This window comes from Rhinichthys klamathensis, unplaced genomic scaffold (assembly GCF_029890125.1).
Source record: "Rhinichthys klamathensis goyatoka isolate OS25496 unplaced genomic scaffold, OSU_Roscu_1.1 h1tg000170l_1, whole genome shotgun sequence".
Taxonomy (NCBI): Eukaryota; Metazoa; Chordata; class Actinopteri; order Cypriniformes; family Leuciscidae; genus Rhinichthys; species Rhinichthys klamathensis.
In genome coordinates, this window is record NW_026606701.1 from 484,022 (window position 1) to 507,709 (window position 23,688).

Consider the following 23,688-nt stretch of genomic DNA (forward strand, 5'->3'; position numbering starts at 1 on the left):
ATACACACATCCATACATATATACAGTCCGATGAGAATGCTCAACCCTCTGCATTACATACTCCCCCCCCCCAAAAAAGCAAGTCATAATGACACAGGGGAGCTTGTCTATCTGTTCAAAAGTCATTTTAAACCACCATTTCCCTCAGGCACAAACAGGTGCAGATGACTGGGATTATGACAAGTGTCTGTAGAAATTATCCAAATGGATTCTGGCCAGCATGCACAGCATACATAGACTGTTGGCTTTTTAGATTCTAAGTGAATACTTAATCAATAATTTATGGTTAGCAACCTCCATCTTTCAGAGAAAAACAATCTGAACAGAACAAAAATGTCTTGTAACCAGAAAAAAACTTTTGTTACCCAAAATATGCTTTGATAAAGTTAACAATGATTTTGTCTCTGTTCTCTAATTCCATATAACAAAATTAGTACATTTTCATGACGCTGCAGATATACTGAAATGCTGCAGTCACTCATGAACTGGGTAGTTTAGCACTTGGTGGAGATGGTGGAGGAGGCAATGCAGAGAAGAACATCTCAACAGATGAGGTTACAAGTGTGTTTAAGCTCTAAATACCATCACACAATCATGTTTTTCATAAAGCGTTAAGACTGCATGACCGCGGATACCCAAATTAAGCACAAAAAGTCCACTTCTACAAATACCTGTACAAAAAAAACAAGAGCAAAAAAAGGAAAAACCTCATTCATTCACAAAGACAGCTCTAACTGCAGAATGCATGCATGCTTTTGTTCTTGTTCAAATGACAAGTTAGCTTCACGCCACAGCCATAGACAAAACTCAACAGTTTTACAAACATAACTAGAACGTTAAATAGTTGCTAGGCATTGGTCACTATGGGTTAAATTGATCATATTTGACCACAAGATCTGTGGACGAGGATGTGGCCAAATGAGAGTCAGTGTTTAGGGCAGAATACCTGTTTTTATATTTTTGTGGCAATTCATCACAGAAATCAAAAGTGCACTTTAACAGCTTTCTTCTGTCCTGTCTCTTTTCCATCACTTAGATCCATGTCTTGTCATTTTAATGACATGCACAGTTTAGTTACATTGCTAAGGAATCAAATGATATAATTAATGCATTCTGCAGTCAATTTAACCTGCTCACACTCCTCTACAAGATGGCCATATCTGCCATTGCCAGCGTGTATGCACAATGGACATGCGAGTCAGGAAAAAGATACTGGGCTCTATGTTCATGATAAGTATAGCCTCTGTTCTTCATTTTGCAAACAGTAAAGCTATTCAAGTTGATCTCATAATCAATATCAAAAATGAAGTGGTGAAAGGTATACTGATACCACAGGAAGTACTTACAGCAGAATGTCTATGACACTCTTGCTTGTGGTGTGCTTTATTAAATGGCAACCAAGTGCAGTGAGACTGGTAAAAATAAAACTTACGGCATAGGTCGCTATGTAACTATGGAAACATGCTCTGAATGTCATCCTCCTCCAACGTAAAAACCTTAGTAAACAGTGTTTGGACCACATCAGCAGAGTGATACTGTAAGCTATTTCCATTTTGAACCAAAAAGTCTTAGTATCTAGTCACCGACCTTCAGTAAAAAGCCAAGCAGGTGCTTGTTCCTGCTTTTCTCTGCCCTTCCAGGGCCAAATTACCTAAATGTCTTAAATCTTCAGACAGTATGGGAGTTTTTAACTACCCTGCCTTGTGGAGAAATTCATTCTCCTTTTAAGAGCCTATTCATTCACATTCACAGCAATATGAAACATCACAGTGGGGTGGGAAGGCGGCTCCGAGGCTGGCCGTGTGCTTACCCACAGTGCATTGTGGGCTATGGGGGGTATTAGGTGGAGTCGGTGAGGTGCTGTTTCTCCAACACACAACCACCAGTGACCCTCCTATGGCCCCGACTAAAAGGGCGACATACAAACATGTGCATTGATATTACATTCTATGCAAACAGTCACACACTCAAGCCCTCACAGCCGGAGGCCACCATCAGTCTGTCCCAAACTCTTCCGTTTTGATTTGTACTTTGTTTTCTAGATGTTTGTTTCAAAGCCGTTTCTGTCGTCATTGTCATGGTGATTGTTGGCGATTAGTTTCTAGTTGGTGATGGCGGTAAGCATGGGGAAGCTGTCGCTACGACATCTCTCGATCTTTATACCATTCCACAAACTCATCCAACAGCACTGGCCCTAAGCAAAGAGAAAAAATAGTCAAAAGGCAAATCTGATGTACTCCCAGCTGCATTTTACAAAATAATGATGGATGTCTTAATTGGGGTATAATTAGAAGTATACAGACGTGTTAAAGTGTGGGTGCTTGTACTCACAGGCCCCGTCCTCATCATAGTTACTGAGATCAAGGTTGATAGTCCTACTGAATTCTAGAACATTGCACCATTGATCTTTATTTATAACCTTATACTTAGATTGCTGTGGGGGGATAAAAATGGGGGGGGGGGGGGGGGGGGATATGTCACTGTCAAAAAATGTAATTGACATAGAATATGTACTGATGTGCAAATATATGTATTAAATACCAGTCAAAAGTTTGTACTGATTTTGTTTCCCTTATATTTAAAGGTGCTGTATGTCATTTTTTGACTGTACTAAAGCATAAAAATACCATAATGTTTGCAGATATTTAGGAAACATTCTAAGTTCACATACTCGCATACATAAAAAAACTAAAACAATGCTACAGCCAGTTATTCTACTTTGAAATGTGCGTTCCGTGTCAGAATGTCTGTTTTTGTTTTGGTCTGTGTGATTCCACCCACTGCCAATTTACCCAATAGTATTTCAACACCCCAGGTTGCCAGTTGGTGGAAAACACAGCGTATTGCAGCCATGGAAGTCAATAAACAAACGGCTCAGAGATTACAGATTATATCCGACCTAAAAAGCATCCATCTAAAAATCTCTATGAACAGAAGCATATTAAAACACGGATAAATCAACTAATCAATTTCCAGTGTACAAGTCTCCTCGGCTTTCATTGTCAATTGCGTGTCCTCAATCTAGCAACCCACATGAGCATTGAGTCTTTGGAGGAGGGGACGGGTGAACAACTCTACTCCAATATTTAGAATTTGGACTGCAGTACCCATTTCAACTGCTAACTGTCAATATTACATATTGCACCTTTAAAGCTTTATTCTAAATCTAAATTGTGGTTACATATGAATGTCTACATGGAGCAATTTAAATGTAATTTAATTTTAATTAATTGTTTTGGAACATAGATGAGTTGGAACATAAAAGCAGCCAACAAAATGGCCAGTTTGTGAACACCTTCAATGCGGTTTAAAAAGTATTCCTAGATCCAAGAAGTTGGCTGAGAGAATGTCAAATAATATGCCGTTTAAGGTTTGTGTTGTATGTACATCGTTTTTATGACATTTATATTATTCTAAAATGTGGAAAGCAGTAATAATGAATCTGCAAGTGGTCAAAACATTTGACTGGTATTGTAAAATTATTAAAGTTACACTGATAAACGGTAAAGATTAAAATATTTACTTCTAGAAACTGGTTAAACACTGGAAACAATGGCCAGGTCTTCCCAAGCAGAAGTCCCAGCATACACTTGGCAGTATTCAAGTCTAAACTCCTCTGATCCTTCTCCTACAAAGGGGGGGAACCATGTTCAATTTTAAACATTTTGAATACAAGTTCACACATCACAATAAAAATACTGAGTTGGCAATCATGGTAGTGAGGTAACAATCTATAAATGACCCATTATTGCCAAAGTACTTAAATCCAGGTTGCTCCTGGAGGACTGTTTCAGAAATTACTGTACTGTGTACTCTATACTCTAAGCAGCCTGAGCTTGAACATATGATAATACAAGTGCCCGAGGGCAAACATGATTATTGTCCCTATCCCTTGACACCATAACAATGCTTCAGGTTCTCTGTGCCCAATATTTAAAAACAAAAATACAAGATAAATCACTTCTCTAACAGCCATGAAATATGGTTTCACTGCTGGAGAATGGACTAAGTGCTCTATACAAGATAAGCCCAGACGTGAACATTTCTGTTTTATCTAGACAGGATGGATGTCATGTTATCCATTCAAGGTTGCCACAAGCTATTTATTTGTACTCATCCACTTTATTGGTCTTATCGAATGGCTCCTGTAAGAGCTTCACTCAGCAAATCTCCATTCGCTTTACAATTCATACCAAGGGAATGGGAAAAAGATACAAGGGACAAGAGATACTTCTGCTGAGCAGACAAAGAGGTAAAACAACCTAAAATAGCACCATCTCTCAGCAGTCTCAAGCCCTTGTCTGTTGTAACTGAAGAACTGTGATGAGCAAAAAAAAAATTATTCAGAAAGGATCCAGATGCACAGTCACAGGCAATCATTAAACCAAATATAGTGTTGAAGTATTAAAAGACTACAAGAGCTTTTAAAGTCAACAATGATAAGTGTTCATCAATCAGTCCTACACATACTCACCCTGGCAAAGTCAAAGGCATATCGGTAAATGAGCTTGAAACTGGTGGCATCGTTGAGGACGGACCTCAGGTAGTCTAGAGAGTTCCTGAGTTTTTCAGTAGAGTCACATCTGCATATGACAAAAAAATAGGAAAAGTAAAGTTTGGGACAGAAAGAAGTGTAGTAGCATGGTAGTAGATGTATACAAGGTCCATGTTTAGCCAGACATACTGCAAAGAGCCCATTCCCTTGAGCCACTCCTGTAAAGTGAAGTAACCCATACTCTGGGCATCAAGCTTCCAGGCCAATACCAGCATCACCACCTACGTACAAATATACATTAAAAGGACCACTGATGAGATGTTTTTAGAGGAAAATGTAAAACCATATCACATTCATTTAGTTTCTTACATTCTCTGGCTCCACTCCAATGTCTTCACAGAATTTCTCCATCCCTTCTGGTCCAACCACATCATCACACCCTATTAACACAACACATGCAGACACATTTTTACTTTTATATACATTGGCCCCAAAAAGTATTTGGACACTTAAGCCACAATATATATATATATATATATTTTTTTTTTTAAGTATTTGAATTGCATAACAACATTTTAAAACCAGTGGCCCTTAACCCTTAAACGCATACTGTGGGTCTTTAGAGACCCAGGATGTCATTCAATACCCTCCTCCTCATTCATTTTTTAAAGACATCAACCTTCTTAGTATTCCTCAATCAATTCATTCTAAACAATATAACAAGAAAACAACAATACAATTATAAAAGAATGCCTGTCTTCCCATTTACTTTTTGTAAAAATTGTATAGGGACGCTAACGACCTGAGGTGTGTAACAGTGCAAGTATATTTTTTCTGCACAACAATTGAATCTTTGATTACTGAATAAGTGAAATTCACCTTTATTACACAAGGTGGCAATGTCTGATACACAATGAAGTGACTTTTCACTCATAGTTACCGCAGGCAGAAAACAAAAGAATAGGAAGTATTATCAGCAGTACTTGAAATGGCTCAGTGATTTACTGCAGAGCAAGTACTGTACGCAATCAAATATTAGTGTCGCTGTCACTTAATGGTGGATCTGGCGAAGCTTTCAGTGATCAAAAGATTGATTTTGAAGATATTGACAATTATCGTTTTGAAAATATGTTTGAGATCGAGAATATGAGCCAGATGCTGAATGTACTGGGAAATGATCTCTGACGAGGACAGTGATGATGGTATAAAACATCTGCTCAAACTAAACACTTCCAAGCTCCAAAAGGTAACAAAATATGCTTTATTTTATTCTTCTGTAATTGTTACTCTAATATCAGGAGAGTTTTATGTTATCGCGACACGTAGAGATGCATCTGTGTTAGATATAGATCCAGGTCGCTAAAGACCTGAATATGTAATAATGACTGGCGAAACATTCATGCATTTAAGGGTTAAGGACACTTCAATCAAAAAAACAAACAAAACAAAAAAACAACTGAACAAAACATTTAAAAAAAGGTTTGTTTGAAATCTAATCTTAGGATTCAAAATATGAAGCAACAGATATATTGTTCAAAATGAAGACAAAAAGTCTTGGACAACTCTATTCTGCTAGGACATTTTTTTAAGTGTGACTTAAGTGCCCAAATACATTTTAGTATATACTTATAGTCACTCTATTTACATCTTAACTTCATTTGGAAAGTCTCTGAAGTCACAAGGATGGAATTCTGAATAAAAAAAGAAAAGGAAAAAAAAAAAACTAGCATAAATTTAGCTGACATTATTCACTGCCTTCTAGACATTTCAAGTCAAATTATATGAGCTTATCAGCTCTTGATGTGATTATACCATTTTAAGACCTTACCAATGACTAAGTTTACATGGACAGCAGTAATTTAATTATTAACCTTACGTCTTTACGTCACCATGCCACGCATTCCAACGTTCTCTCCGTATCAACATACAGTTCTCAGGGCTCGAATTTCGGCGCAGGTATTGCGCATAATTTTAAATCATTCTTGCAGGTCTCGTGCTTATAATGCGGGAAATTCCCGCAAATATTTATTCACTCTAGCATGTAGGTTGTATGAGTAAATTAATCCACACAGATTATAAAAATTATTTTAAAAAACTCTCTGCGAGACGTAATTTCACAAACTGTGTGATTGATTCAGTGGTTCTGCGTCTTCTCTTGCTCTCGCTCTCACACAGTTCTGACCCGTGTGCAAAGTTTCAAGAGTTTTCGAGTACGTTACTGGCAGAGATACCAGACTCTCACGTTTTGGGACTTGGGACAGTTGACAGAATTGTCATTTGCACAATCGGACCAGTGTTGCATCGTCACTAAAGTTTATAATTTGCACTTTTTTAAAGTAACACCAGGTTACTTTTGCTCTCGGGGTGGGGTCCCCCTACAGTTGGGAAACAGTATTGTCCTCTAGACCTCTACTACTGTCGTAAACTCTGTCATCCTACATGCACGTGCAATTGTTTGACAACCACGATAGCCCTGAACACTGTAGGAGGAGGTCACATGCAGGTGTTCTGCTTGCGTCTTGTCTGAAATGTCTTCATCCCAGGTACAGTGGCATATATTTCAGCATGTCATATGAATATAATTTCATGGGTTTTATTTTTTTCTAACGACAAATGATCGCGATGATCACGTTTACAAGCCAGCGTCATTATAGTAGCCTAGTCTATTGGTTACCGTTTTACTGGATCTATATGATACTTCAATGCAATGTTTGAGTGGTAGATAACCATATATCGTCAATATTATAATATCAAGCTACCATAAATGAATCTGCAAATTTTACAAATCGATTTGCATTATAGCTTGAGGCAAGACAAATAAACAAATATCACAGACATGTTAGGTATCCTAAAAATATGATTTTGTACATCTTATATATTTACTTGCAAGAATGTAGCCCCTACCAAACTTGTACACGCCGTTTTGATACAGGCTTTCATTTGATTTTTGATTTTTTTTTGCCAAGTCCGCATCGGTCGGGCACCCCTCCTCCTCCTTCAGCTCACGCCAGCGAGAAAATGCTGGCCCAATGTTGATCCTCGTTCTGCCTTTAACGCGATCACTTTCTCTTTTTCTCTTTTTGCTTTGCTCCGATAAAACCTTTGCTTTCTTGTTTTTCTGTGCTGCTTCGGCCATGACTATAACATTTGGCTCGCACGTCCGATTTTAAGGAAGTGGGGGTGGCGGTGGAAGTGACGTATATGCCGTAAAGCAGTCGAATTTTGTAGTTCTCTTTGTTCGCCGGTTACTATCCGAAACCCGAAGTTTAAAAGTACGATTAAAAACGCTACAGACCCCGTCAGGCTATGGCAGACGTGTCATTCAACCTATTGTAAGTCGATGTACCATCACAAGAGACTTGGAAATATATTATGAAGGTTGAAAAGTTACCTGGTGTTACTATAAATCTATGGAAGTAAAACAATGGCAAATGTTTTTTAAACAAAAAAGCTTGATGAATTGCACTAATTGAAAAATGTTTTTACCGTGCTTGCATTTTAATTCATTATATTTTTAAGGCTTGCATTTTCATGGGCTGAAATTCAACATGGTTGCATATTTATGCTGTGAATATTTCAATTCAAAACATTTCACACACATTTTCCTTATTAAAAATTCAATAATCCATATTCACCTTTCAGAGTTCACTTTCAAAATATTCCTATAATATTCGACAGGCAATTTTAGGTCCATTTTATTTTCGCTTTACAAATTAGCTTCCACAAATTCAGTGGTTCAAATTCAACATTTCACAACAGGTGTTGTGCCGAATTTCGACCCCCTGCCAAATTATTACCCCCCTCGTTGAAGTCAGTACCTGATTGCCTATTCCTAACCCCACCCCCACAACTAATCATAAACCTACCAATGCTAGGGGGGTAATAATTTGGCGGGGTCGAAATTCGGCACAACACCGGGAACTGCAGGAATATCAGTAGATTACCGATTCATAATCTCCATCTGCTGTTAGTCGACCTCACCAGCAGGATGTGCAAGCGGCTGTTGATCAACTAATGATCTTTGCAATGGAAGTGAATCAATCAAAACTAACTTTAGCTGGACAATAACTTTATTCTAGAGCTGCTGTAAAGCCAAAACAATCTCTGTTACTTTAATTTCCTATTATCACTTTAACAATCTCTGTTACTTTAATTTCCAATTATCACTGTAACAAATTAATCTCTGTTACTTTAATTTCCTATTATCACTGTAAAGCTGCTTCGAAACTATATTGTTAAAAGCGCTATATAAATGAAGGTGACTTGACTTGACATAAAACCAACTGTAAAGGTTTCATGTAGGTGTCAGGCATAATGCACACCTTTTAGATTTTTTTAGATTTAATAAAATAAACTGTCAAATCGTGTGTAAATATTGCTATTTTTTCACTGTCGAATTTGAACCACTGAATTTGTGGAAGCGAATTTGTAAAGCAAAATAAAATAGACCTAAAATTGCCTCTCAAATATTATAGGTTGCATTTTTAAACAGAATTAATATTTTGGAAGTGAAATCTGAAAGGTGAATATGGATTATTGAATTTTTAATAATGAAAATGTGTGTGAAATGTTTTGAATTGAAATATTCACAGCTTAAATATACAACCATGTTGAATTTTAGACCATAAAAATACAAGCCCTAAAAATACAATGTAAAATGCAAGCATGCTTATTGCAATTCATATTTTTCCAAGTAGTGCAATTCAACAAGCTTATTTTGTTACATTTGGCATTATTTTCCTTCCATATAAGTCTTACAAATTTAAACAGTCAAGCGGTTTTAAACTATTCAGTATTTGCACGCTCTCTGAGAGATGGTTTCCTCTGCGCACATACATACAGTAAAGCAGCCTCACAAACAGCTCACGAGTAACAAAACTGTCTACTTTTTCACGGATTATAGGACTGTAACGGTCAAAAACACAAAATTATGTCAAAATTTTGGTCTTGGCGAGTATCCTCATAAACACAGTTGGTTATGTCTTAAATAAACACAAACACAAACAAATAAATTGAGAAAGAAAAGCATGCATAATGAATCCGTTCACTAGCTCTTAAAATGACAGCAGCATTAATGTTCATAAAGCAACAAAAGATAGCTTTAATTGTAAAGAATTAGGATTAATAGCCTATGTATTTAATTAATACAGGACTAAAAGACTTTCCAGGGTTATTTTACATTTGATAACTTTATTCCGTTTCTGTAGTATTTCTATACCTGAATGCTAGTGTTAGACCTTTCGGATAGGTCTAACACTAGCATTCAGGTACAGAAATACTACAGAAACTGAATAAAGTAATGAAATGTAAAATAACACTGGATAGTCTTTTCTCTTTATTTAATTTGTATCTTTATTCAGTTGTATTTATGTGTGCTACTCTTTTCAGTGTAATTCAAAACTTGAAATCAAGCTTCCTTGTGTTGTGTAAACTCTTGAGCAACAAAATTACCCCGTTGTAAAAAAAACAAATACAATGAGTGAGCAAACATTTAGGTGAGATAAATGTTACTTTTAAAACCAACACCCCCAACCACCACTACTTAACCCCTAATTTACTTTGAGTATGACTTTAGCAGGAAATAAAGTAATCAGAAATCCCTATTTACATGGTAGTTTCTTAATCAGAGTATTGTCTTAATCTGCTTAATATCGGAATATTGTTGTCCATGTAAACATACCGAATGACATTAAAAAGTCAGTTTATGATAGTTCATAACATAACAAAACTCAACATGACTTTGCGTACATACCTGCATATTCATAAAACCACTCTAGACATCTCTTGCTAGAAAAAGCTTCAGCCTCCTGGATTTGCAATGTCTCCTGTTTTCTGTAAACACTGAAATGAATAGACAGGACTGAGCAGATGCTATTTAAATATACATTAACACACACTTGTATGAACATTAAAGCGCAAACGTGCTGCATCTGATACAAACAAGTAGAGACATGTGCTCTGAGGGCAAAAATCCACCCACAAACACAGATCTGATACTTACTTTTTACATTATTATAACATTCAGTTTCTTCTGTGAATAAATACAGAATTCTCATCTTTGTTCACCAAAATGACATATTTAAACGTTTTTTTCCTGTGAAAAAAATAAATATTCATTCCTTAAAATAGCTTTCACTCACTCACGCGAGCTAAAAGATTCACTCTGTCAACTTACTGAAGTAAACGCTGCACAATGGTGACACTTTTTTACAACGCTGGACACACAACAGTAATTCATATGATTAAACTTTTGCTTGACTGTGTTATCAAACAGCTAATAATGTGTTGCTAATGTTACACAAACCATGTTCCCATTCACCATCTCAGCCTGCCTTCTAAAAATCAATAATAAAGCATCCTTAGAAATGCTTTGAACATCATAGAACGTAAGTGGAGAAAGGCATATAGTTCATCATAACATACATCACATGCATAATTCACCCGCTATATTGCTAAATGTACCCGATTTTTCATATCAACAGAAAAATACATTGGGATAACCCGGCTTCTCTAGCATAGTAGTGATATGCTAAAGCCCGCCCGCACGTTGACGTGATTGGTTACAAGGTAGTTTGTGATGTAAGAAACGCAGGCGATTTCAAACCATGTTTTTTGAGACGGTCTTTGTTTCACAGGAGTTTTAAGGAGAAAATACTCAGCAATGGTGTTGACTTATGAATTTGCACGTTGTCTTAAAGCATTCATTAAATATTTATTAAAAACTTGATTTTCACCACAGGGGGCCTAGTTTAGGTACCTAGTTTAGTTGTTAATCAAAAAGTTGGGTAGATAAATGAGTGTGTATGTATGAGTGAATTAGAGGAAAGTCAACAGACATGGAATGGACAGAGATGAAGAGGCTGGAGAGATGGATGAATGGAAAGGTGATGTTTTGAGCATACTTATCCTGCCGGCTCTTCTTAGCAGACAGGTCATCTCCAGCAGTGGGTCTCCTCTTTTTCCTGGGGGGCATGGCTCTGGAGCAGCAGGCTGGAAAAACACAGAGAGACAGAACACAAAGATGGTGATTATTTTTGTTTCTCTTTTTCAGCCATTCCCTCCCACAAACCTCATATATATGTCCTCATATAATTTGCATGAGACGCAGTCCCGGTTCCAGAATCAAAAAATTTAGGGTGCTTCTGAAAATAGTGTAAGCAAGTGTAAGCAAAGGCTCCACCATGACAAAAATAGCAATGTACAGAGAAACATTTAAGATTATTTTGAATAGAATTTAAAAAATATTTTGATATTAATATTTTTCTATTAATCTATTAGTCTGCATTTATGTAAATGTAAAGCGCTTTGGTGGCCATTGGGTCTGTGAAAGCGCTATATAAATGCAGTTCATTTACCATTTACATTGCTCATTCAAATTCGAGGGTGAATCCTACATTTATATGTAGATGTCACTTCCGAAACTTTGTAGCATGTGTAATTGGCCATCAGTCCTCAGCAGCATAAAAAAAATGTATTCAATGGTTTATATATAGCCTCGAAAGCGCGCAAAGACTAAAGAAGCTGTCACTCATCTCAGTTCATCACGATCTCACAAAGTTCCATTATAATCAATGAAGCTGTCTACACTGTACAAAGAATCTCTTACTTGCTTTGTAAATTTATTTGCTAATGAGATTCACGAATGTGCAGAACTCAGCACTGAACAAAAACGACGGCATTTTAAGCAGTGAGTGGACTAAAACACCTCTCTGATTGCCATTGCATTCAAGAGATTAACAAACATCTCTGTGATTTCTCATTTTTCACCTCTGCAAAAACACGTTTTAAATAGAAACATTTGACGTTCTCCAGAGCCTAAACACAAATACACTCTGGAGCGTTTTCCAAATCTGTTTTCGCCAATATGCTATTATTACAAGCTTTCATCAAGCACCCCTGTAGAACCGGGCCTGATGAGACGTCCTGCAAGCTCAATAGAGCCTTTATAAAGCTTGAACATTAAGACCTGGAGGAATGGGACTTCTATAGGGGACAAATATGAGGATTACAGTAAAAATACACTACCTTTCAAATAGTCATATTGTGAAATATTACAATTTAAAATTAATACGTTTAAATGTAATTTATTACTGTGATGACAAAACTGTATTTTCAGCATCAATACTCCAGTCTTCAGTTTCACATGATCCTTGAGAAATTATTTTAATATGCTGATTTGGTGCTCAAGAAACATTTCTCATTATTATCAATGTTGAAAACAGTTGTGCTGCTAAATATTGTCGTCGAAACCGTACAGATACATTTTTTAAAAAATGTTCTAATAAAGTTCAAAGAATAGCATTTATTTGAAATAGAAATCTTTAGTGAATTTTTTTTTTGCAATGTCCTTACTTTGATCAATTTAATTCATCCTTTCAAAATAAAAATATTAATTTCATTTTTTTATTTTTTTTACTTGACACATTTTTGAACAGTAGTGTAGAAGTAAAAATTACACATACACACAAATATATAAATATATATATATATATATATATATATATATATATATATAATTGATATTAGTTGATTAGGTTATGGAGAGATTGGGCAGGTCACTACCTGTGCCGTGAGTCTCTGGGCCGACGTCTTCTGTCAGGTGCTACGGTGAGAAAGAGACTGTATTTAACAACCACCATCACTCTTTCTCTCTCTCTCTATCTCTACTCAAACAACATTCTGCAGCAGACAAGCAGCTATTAGCACCGCGCCAAAAAAAAAGACAGTAAGCAAGTGTGTGATGTAGGTGGCGGATCATCTTTTTTTCCTGTAACCTTTACAGATGCTGCCAGTGCAGCTTTCTCAAAGACATCGGGGAGGAGAGTTCTGGAAATAAGATCATGTAGAACACAATTCTGTGTCAATCAGGGTTATGAGGGTAGTTATTTAAGTAAATGGCTTGATCAAAGGTTAATTTTGTAGTACGTAATAATGCCGTTGAGAGTCCTAAACTCTTATATAGCCAAACACAGCTATCCCACAATGCTAATCTACCAGTACACCGGTCAGTTAGGGCTGGGCGATATGTAAAAAATATTTTATCGATAATCGCCTTAAAAAATATCGCGATATCCGATTATATCGTCTACCCAAGCCCCGCCCCCTATGCGCCCCGCTGGAGACAACACATACGGAATACACGTTAACACAAGTCATGTTGAGTTTGGCTGCACTTTATCTAATGATAGCCTGCGATTTAGTTGGTTTAATTTAATGATTGAAACGTTAAAGGTTTTACTTTGGTTAGTTTGAGCTAGACTTGTAGTCGAGACCGCCTAAACCGAGACCAAGACACTACCAAGACCAGATGGTATCGAGACCAAGACAAGACCAAGACCAAGACCAAGACGAGACCAAGACCAAGTCGAGACTAAGACCGAGACCAAGTCAAGACCGGAGGGGAAAAAAACATTAGTGTTGAAGCTAAGCAATAACTTGTCAAATGTTGTTTTGCATTTGCCTGCCTATCTCTGCTGATTTCGAAGTCTCCAAATGAATCCATTCTGCAACTTTTAAATACATAATTATATTTTTAAAAACGAAATTATAGGCTTAAGTGCAGGATCCGAAAGTTGGTCGTTTTTGTCGCTATGGTTACACACACACACACACCGTTGGCGGTGCGCTCAAAGTCATCTGTCAGTTGTGCAGTTACCCAAAATCTCCTGAATGAAGGTAAAACCCATCATGTCACTGATATGTGTTTTAATAAATATTAATATATCAAAAACTGTACATGATATGTGTTTTTTTAAATCAAGTGATCAAAGTGCTCGTTGCCGCTGCGATCAGTGGCGCGGATACAGTGTTTTCTCGCGTGGCTCGCGCGCACCGCACTCTCTTCACTCGGACGCGCGCTTCAATACGTTGCGGATATCGTCGTGGATATTGTAGTATTGTATTGCTCAATCCCCTGACCACTATGTCGGTCTGAGACAGCGAGACCTAGACAAGACCGGGAGGTCCGAGACCAAGACAAGACCGAGACCAAAGACCGTCAAGGCCGTGACAAGACCGAGACCACGTAAAAGTGGTCTCGAGACCGGTCTCGAGACATACATCACTAGTTTGAGCTTAAACGAGCATAAAACATTAGCTTTGCTTGTTATGTTACTGTTGCTAATAATTTCCTCACTGTTCTTATTGCATCTGTGTTTGAAACGAATTTCGTTTCGCGAGGAGAAATGTTAAATAGGCCTACAACTGAACAGAACAGAACACAATTTGGTGATTGTAAGAATGGTGAATGCATGTTGATGTTATAGCTAGGTGTCTTGTCTTGTCTATTTGTTTTTCATAAGGTCCGATTTTCTCCTTTTTTTGGCGGTATCGCCTGATTTAATAATAAGTTTAATTTCCTATGTGTAGCGCTGTTTTTAAACTTGTATTTTCACACTATAATATATTTGTTATTTGTCTAAAATTAGGAATTAAAAACGAATTGTCGTTCTGAATGAGCAAACACGTTTTGTTTTTTCCTCCTTTTTGGTTTTAGTTCCAAGTTCACCTTAAGCTGTTTAAGAAATAAAAATGACTGCTTTATTTATTTAGAAACAGAAGTCATTAAAAATTATATTTGGGGATTTTTTGTTTGTTTTGTTTATTTATTAATTTATTTAATCTAAAGCAAAGTAGGCCTATAACGCTCCCAATAGCCTACGGAGCTGCCAACATTGCTCCGAACGCGTGCATGAGATAGCCTATTCAAACGCAATTTCTTCATCCATTTGCAATATAACGACATTTTTCTTTTTCTTTTAATTACAATGGTCACGTTTGTGCTTTTTGATTGGGCCTATTTATTATGTGCAACATTTCAATTAATATTCAGAAACGGGTAAAGTTAGCCTACTTCTACCATTTGTTTTTCTGATGAACTTTTATCAGCCTGCAAACCAAAATAAAATAGGCCTAGGCTACTTGATTATATGAAGAAAAATGTTTAACAAAATTACGAAAGTAAGGACAAATGATGTTTGACAGGGAGCGCATCTCAAGGCCGCACAGACTCATGTTGCAGTTGGAGCAGTCAGCGCCGAACAACAGGCACATAAAATATTAAGCTAATTAAAGTTACAAAAGTTCAGTGAGTGATTTTCTTTTTCTTTTGTTCTTTGATCAACATTAATGGTGGCAGCGAGTATACGCTGTCAGTGGACTGATTCAATGGACACTACTGTTTTACTTTCTCAACCGTTAAGACAAAACCGGCTGTGTTTACGGGGATATTTGAACTTGAAAAGAGGTGTGTAGCCTACCTACTGAAGTCTTTCCACGGTTGAAACAATAATTCTTCTGATGTTTATTCGTGTTTATGTGATGCTATAAATTAACTAGAAGTATAATTGTGAGATATAATTCTGTGTATTTGTCAGTGCACTATGTGAGAGGCGGCTCTTTGCGCTGTTTGCGTGAGTGCGCAGCTCAGAAAACAGCGCGCATGCAGACGTGTTCTCTTTCGTCTTGCGCTTTAAGAATGCTATCAAGAATCGATTTTCTATTCTTAATCCTACTTACTAGCCTATAAAAATATATTTCATTCATGTTATTGCATGATGATGTGAATAAATATGTTTAACTAGGCTATGTGAAATATAAGCCTATTGTCATTTTTTGATATTGACGATTATCGTCTGGAAACCGACTGTTAAATCGACATCGCGATACTTGCGAGACATCGTCGATATACGATAATATCGTCATATCGCCCAGCCCTACGGTCAGTACAGCACTGTCAGCTCTTGCATTAATCTCAATATAAGAACTTTAACCGGGGAATAGGGGATTTACGGCCTGATCTAATAATATTCACATAACAATATCAGCTCATATTTGCAAAATTCTGCATGTGATACTGTATATATAAACAGCCTACACAAAATCTGTGTGAAGAAGAATGTCAAATTTCAAGCGCCCATCATTCACTCTTTACTCGTCTGCTGTCCATTGCCCGACTGTTTAATAAGACTTTACTACCCCATTTCTTTTTAATGCATTTCACCATTTACCAAATATAGCGCATATGTGTGTGAAAAAAGTCTGCAGATTTCATCTAGACCTGGTTATAGATCATCTATGATCTAAAGCCTCTTTAACATGTTTTATCTTTTAAACATGTTTAAAGCTAGTTTGTTTGACAAATCAAACAAATATCTGACCGAGAGTTTTTACTACATAATCACAAACCTTTATTTGCTGGATTCAACTTCAGCAATAGCATACAGAGAACATTTCTTTTCTAATAGTTTCACTAAATAAACTTAGACTTAAACTACGGTGCACAGAAATCAATGATACATTGGTAAACTTAGGTATTGACCTTGAAAACTGAAAATGTTGTTGATTTTGTGTGGATTTAGTGGTCTACCTGCCAGAATCATATTGATACAAAAGAATAAATCATCTAGGGATAAACTAAACATGAAATGTGCACAAATCCCATCTGTAAATGCTCTTGGTTTAAATCACTTAAAGGCATGAATGTTAAATCTGGCAAAAAAGCTGATGAGTATTTAAGTGCAGGCAAATGGAGTCCATATTTACCAGCCTGTGCAGGGTGTGGTAGATCTTGTGGATACTGGCCAGTGTGGACAAATGAGAGTTCAGCTGGAAATCTGTGAGGGAGATATAAAAATAATCATCTGTTACTCCTGGCAGTTATGTACAAGCATCTGGGCTGTACATGGGCTTCTATGTGTTTGTGTGTTTGTTCACACAGTGTCTTCAGTCTAGAATGTAGAAGTTATTGAGAATATGGAAAAAAGAAGCATCTGCTTCAGTCGGCCTGTAGAGTGACATAAATATGAGAGGCCATGTGAGATACTTAAGTGTTTCTAATAAGCTAATGCATACAATACGCATTTAACTGCTTTATGTGCCTTTATTGTAAGCATAGTCAACTATCAACATTGTCATCCATTATCTTTATATGGTGGTTCCTAAACTGGTGTACACGTACCCCTGGGTGTATGCGAGGCAACAAAATGCTGAGTTTTGCCATTCATTTAATTCCACCCCACCTTAAAATAACATTAAAACCAATGTATTTCTAACAGGCAAAATGCCGTAAACTCCAATCAAATTACCTTATTTTTTGCGGTCAAAACGGACTGCATCCACACAAACGGGCACATGATAGGCTGCCTTAGCAAATCGAGCTACATTACTGCCGTTCTCGATAATGTACCTTCGTAAAAGTGGGGATTTAGCACTTACTACCATGAAGAACAAATCTAGACAGACTGTGCATAGAGATCGATTAAGACTCAAAACTCTTTGATACAAAAAAGTTCTTGTTTTTAATGTTGATATATATTATAAAGGCAAGAATGCAATTTTTCCCAAATATCCACACGATTGCAATTGCAACATTCATTTTATACAACAAACAATAGGGTAATATTAAAGGTGCAATAGGTGATTCTCTACAGAAACATTTTTTGTTATGCTGGTTTAAAGTCTCCTCATATCCTGATAGCAATCACTATGTTAAGAGGTCTATTTTTAGACATATATATCATCTGTGGAAGGCGTAGGGCCATAAAATGTGGTTTGTTGTATGTGTATTAATGTAGTATTAAAATTACATTCGGTCTGGATTAAATGTTAGCATGTGTTCCATGTCAGTCAACGTGTGTTTGCATACCACTGCGCAGCCTGTTCATGCAGACATCATTTGTCATCAGCGCGTTCACGCACGCTGTGCAGACCGAGCGAGAATGGCAGGCAAACAGTTGTTTATGTTCTTTATTGTAGTATTGTTACTCACTGTACTGCAAAGTTTTCTCACCAGTGAATGAAACATGATGTAATCCAATAACGTTGTCTCTGGTCGTCTCGCTTCTGGTTTGTGTGTGTTCATGTGTTTTGGAGGAGGTGTGGCTTTGAATGGCGATAAGCAGTGAGGGTGAGATTTCAATGCTACCAGGCTAAAGTTAGCATTTCCCAGATCACCTATTGCACCTTCAAGTGATGTCCATTTTAAAAACAGTATTGTTTGCTCTATTTTGCAATGAAATAATTGTTCCAACAAAAGCCACAGCAGAACTGCAACACACAGCGTTTTTGAACGAATCATGAGTCAATGATCCAATTACCCATTCATAATACAGCCACTTGTTTCATTACAGAATGAATGAATAAATGAACGAACGAATGAATGGACTTGATGACTCACTCATTAAGACAGTGCCTTACCGCCACCTACTGGCGGTTTTAGTTTAATATTCACTTAGGGTGTATTCACACCTGCCTTGTTTGGTTCGATTGAATCGAACTCTAGTTCGTTTCCCCCCTTGGTGCGGACCTTTTGGGCAGGTGTGAATACAGCAATCGAACTCGGGTGCGGACCAAACAACCGAACCGAGACCCAGCTGAAGAGATGGTCTCGGTGCGCTTCCAAATGAACTCTGTTACGGTTCGTTTACGGTGTGAACATGAACCGACCCAACTGCAAGAAAGCACTGCGCCTTTGAGTTAACAGGCTTCCGTAGTCGGAGTTGCGTTATGGGAAAGTGATCTGTTGTAGCCTACTACATTACATCTGTTGCGCGTCTTTCTGCGCGTCGTGTGTGCATCATTGGAATGGAATGAATGAGTGTGTGCATCAGGACATTCACATACAGAGCGTTCTCTTTAGTCTAAACGCACATAGATGCAAAAAAAAAGCATTTGCAGTTCATATAATGTAACGATAGTTACAATACAAGGATGATGCTGCGTTAATTTATGTTAAGCCTTTTTTGCACTTCCTGATTTCCCTACTTGAGAATCCTTGTCCAATGAATGGACGGCCTTAGCACACGTGTGGTTTTGTTTACAAATTTCAGTTCACTTGCAAAAAGAGCAGCGTGAAAGCGAACCGTACCAAAAAAAAAAAAAAAAAAAAAAGATTTGGTCCAGACCAAAGCAAGTGAACTATCGGACTTTCCTGGTGTGAATACACCCTTAGTATCACTTTGTTTCTACCATCATTGCATATTTCTCTATTGGACTAATTTTCTTTTTTATATATTAAACATTATTTATTGTACAAAGTTATTTATAAAGGTAGGGGGGCAAATATTGTCCATTGCTTTATATTATATTATAGTATGGTTTCATCATTAAGAAAGTAAATGTCAGTGTGGAGGTCATGTTTCTCTAGCATGTTAATATCAGGTCCTAGTGAATATCAAATATCTAGAATAAATTTGTGGAAGCAAGACTTGGGTTTAGATATAGATAATTAAGAATAAATATGTACAGACCCAAATATAGATGGTTAATAGTCAATTTAACTGACTTACAAAGATAAACATGACTCCAGTTAATCAAAATAAAATCCACAGCGATATTCCAGAATTATACTTGTATTAAACGTAGCCTAACACTTCTAAAGGTGCATTGATTCACTGCTTGTGATAATGTGAAGAAATTCAGAAAGTCAATAATGAAAGTCAGTAATTTGATATCAATATTGGTCTTTTTTAATTTACCCTTGAATCCACAGTTTTTCATTTTTATTCTTCCAGAAAATATGGCCTAAATATCAAAACAAGATATTCAGATATGAATAGATATCCATTTGTAAATGTCAAGGGCATCTTTTGAAAGGCCCACTATAACGCAGTAACTAAGAATAAAGAATTCTCCTTATGCAGTGCAATGGAAAAGATGTATATATTCTAAAGTATAAAGAAGCCTAATTTGAAAGTTTATGGATTTCTTGATATCATTTGTCATAATGAAAATAACTACATAGTGTATAAACACCAATGTTTACACGGTAAATGCGTGATATGCTGGTTATATTTTATGTAACTTTTCTATGGCTTTATTATACTGTTTTTGATGTACATTTTTTCCAATCTTGAAAATATGTAGGCCTAGCTTACAAAGGGAATACCTAAATAAATACAATATGCGGCTTATAAAACGTAGCCTAAACGTGTTTTGGGCGCATGAAAACGAAAGTTAGCATTATTCATTTGTAAAGAAACTAAAGACTGGCGTAGCACCAAGAAAATCACGTATATGATTCATTTTGCACATATTATAAACTTCCACGTTCTCGTTATTCGGATAAAAAAAAATGTATAGTACAGGCCTTGTATATGAGCGATGTGCGAGTAGGCAGGCCTGCGAAACAACATTAAATACAGATATCATGAAAGATATGTTATTTAAATAATGCCCGGTATCTAATCCAGTGCATTACTAAAGCAAACTCGACATAAAATGAGACCTATTTATGAACCTCTGACGCAGTTGTCAGGAATACCAGTACGTTAGATATAGTTATAACACCCCAAACATGTAATAAACAGTAAGCTATTAGTCGAATTCGCAACAAAATGTTTCAAACATTCAACGCTCTATATTGACAGCTCTTAAAAATAAACATTTCTGACACATAGTTAACACAAGAGTGTATACACACATAACTTGCAACGACTTTACAAAGTATCTGGAGAGTCTGTGGACTTCTGGGGAATGTAGTCTAATGACAAACAACGCCTACGTTTGCCAATGAAATGGCTCGGCTGAATAAACCACATTTCCCAGAATTCCCCAAATCATAATTTCAATCGGTACTCTCCCCAACTGATGAATGCGACCCAAATGCTGCAAAAAAGATTTTCTATCTTTGATCAAAAACATTTTATCACAACGATGTGCAGTTGATCTTTCAGGTGGCCGTACAGTAATGCGTCAGATCACATTTAATGTGTTTGCAAGCACTAAATTTTTACACAACTGCGTCACAATTTTCACCCCCAGTCATTTTTCCGCAGTTTTCTCGGAAAAATCTGACCCGTTTAGCTCTAAAACAACAACCTTTAACTTGCTCTTCGGTGGCTTTGCATTACTCGTTCGAGTTGTGATGAGATGGATCCCTTAAGGTTATTTGGGTATTAAAGGTAATTAGTGTACAAGTGTATTGTGTAAATTGGATCAGATACCTTGCTCGGATTGCTGCATATACTCAAGCAAAGAAGGCTAGAATACAACGATATTCCTTGCAAGGTCGTTGTCGCTTGCAAGCGCCCAAGACATCGGAGTAAAAACACAAAGAGAGCAGCTAGCAAGCTCAGAGTCAATCTGATGATTTGTATGCTCGGGTAACGGCTACTTTACTCACAAAATGCGTCAATACAGCGAATCATACGTCTTAAAAGAAGTCACGGCGACTTGTCAGGGTTCAGCAAGTTCGCAGTTGCCATCACAGGTCGACAGAATACGAATAGCAGTGAAAACGTACTATTGTACTTACTTGACGCATCTGAGTGCATTTTTATGAAACACACAACTGTATTTGTGTGAGTCTGCAGACCGGCCAGTGGGCGGGACACGTCAATATTATTCCTGCCCACAAATGATTTAGATGGGCCATATTTTCAGGCACCACGCCCATAGTGTCATTGATTGGTCGAGAAGACTGTCAAATACATTGCGCAAAAAGCAATGTGTACATCCCGCCTCTAAACCAACGTGATTGGTTAAGGTGCTTTCATAGCCCCTCCTCTCAAAGCATATTATTGGCTGAGAAGTATGTCGACACACATCAGTTACGATAGTTTCCTCGTGCATAGAATAAAGCCAGCCCACGATGACACGCTATTGGCTCAGCTGTGCACCAACACAGAGCCCACTTGGGTTAACAAAACAATGGTGAGAGAAAGAACAGAGAAAAACATTACTGACCGAGGCAGCTACTTTTGCTTGTTTTAGCGCTATTGTCATCCAAAACATTGAAAAGTTTTAAAAGTAAATAGAAAACATCACAAGAAGCAGGAACCACAATTATGTTAGCCATTGTGATTAAAGGGGTTGCTCGCCCACATCATCATTTTCTCACCCTCATGTTGTTTTAAACCTTTATGACTTTTATCCGTGGAGTATATGCTGTGCAAACTAGCAGCTTCAGTCACCATTTCTTTTAATGTTTAGACAAAAGATGCTATGTTGGCAAATGGTGACTGAGCTAGTGACTCATTTAGCTTAGCATATATATTTGTGTATCTTTACTCAAAGTAATTCAGTAAAACATACCCAGTGCTTAGTATTACATGATCTTTAATCTATACAAAAGCTCACTACTGACTTTTTAAACAACAGACTAAGGAATTATGATATATTTATAATATTTAAATCTGTAATAAAGTGATTAGTCAGTATGTTTTGTCAAAGTTCCTTTTCGCTATGGTTTCCTTTTCAGGAAAATTATTTCTGTTGATCAGCGTTTATTGCAGCAGGTGGATACTATCGGCCTTGATTAGCTGGTTACTGAAAGTTTTAACACCCTGTACAAGTAGAAAAGTAAAGAAAAAAAAAACGTTTTTTTTTTCTCAATTTTTTCAAAACAATTTAATGTTTTGACTACTTTGGGGAAAATGAGTAATAGTTCACTTAAAAATTAACATTCTGTCATCATTTACTCATCCTCAAGTTTCAAACTTGAGTTTCTTTCTTCTGTTGAACACAAAGGAAGATATTTTGAAGAATGTCAGTAACCAAACAGTTGATGTACCCCATTGACTTCCAGTATATTTTTCCCTACTAAGTAAATGGGGTACATCAACTGTCTGGTAACCAACATTCTTCAAAATATCTTCTTTTGTGTTCAACAGAAAAAAGCATTTCATAGAGGTCTGAAACAACTTGAAGATGAGTAAATGATGACAGAATTTTCATTTTTAAGTGAACTATTCCTTTAAGGCCCATTCACACCGCATTGGATCAGTGTGTTACCCCTATCGTCGTCTGTTGGCGTTGGTCAGGGTTTGTTTTCACCCAACTGAACATTCAATCAGTGTTTGTTGGTGTCTGTTGGGACAGTGTGAACATTATTATTTTTCATAAAATTCTAAATCCAATGGCAGTCTTGTTTGTTGGCGTTTGTCTGTGTGGTGTGAATTGGCCTCTAAACACACAAACCCTGATTAAACTAATGAACTTTAGTTTAAGGTTTAGTTATAGGTTAATGTTGGTGTGAGGATGTATGGTGCAGGCAGGTGATATAGTTTTATTGAATATCTAATATATAATATGATATATTATATGATAATATATATATGAAGATTTCTAACAACACATTGTTAATTGCTTGTATTTTTCATTGTCTTCATAACTTCTCTTTCTTGTTGTGTTTTATATGGTGGGTCAAACACAGTGAAGGCAATGTTTTTAGAGCATATTGGTAAGCAGTTTGA

General features: G+C 36.8%; 1 protein-coding gene across 6 annotated transcripts; it reads right to left on the bottom strand.

Moving 5' to 3' along the window:
• Positions 1 to 264: 264 nt before the first annotated feature.
• Positions 265 to 21,891, bottom strand: dcun1d4 (DCN1, defective in cullin neddylation 1, domain containing 4 (S. cerevisiae)). Of its 6 annotated transcripts, none has more exons than XM_056259812.1 (11): positions 21,750 to 21,891; positions 17,039 to 17,109; positions 13,058 to 13,097; positions 11,398 to 11,485; positions 10,248 to 10,336; positions 4,865 to 4,935; positions 4,685 to 4,776; positions 4,475 to 4,583; positions 3,524 to 3,628; positions 2,332 to 2,434; positions 265 to 2,194 (listed from the first exon to the last, which is right to left on the bottom strand). In XM_056259812.1, exons 1-11 carry the CDS (start codon positions 21,766 to 21,768, stop codon positions 2,139 to 2,141), a joined length of 843 nt encoding a protein of 280 aa, XP_056115787.1. In that variant the 5' UTR covers positions 21,769 to 21,891; the 3' UTR covers positions 265 to 2,138. The 6 variants fall into 6 exon arrangements, with proteins under 6 accessions (XP_056115787.1, XP_056115783.1, XP_056115786.1 ...); XM_056259808.1 differs by having other exon boundaries at positions 21,738 to 21,783; XM_056259811.1 differs by having other exon boundaries at positions 2,304 to 2,434; positions 21,738 to 21,783.
• Between the last annotated feature and the right edge of the window lie 1,797 nt (positions 21,892 to 23,688).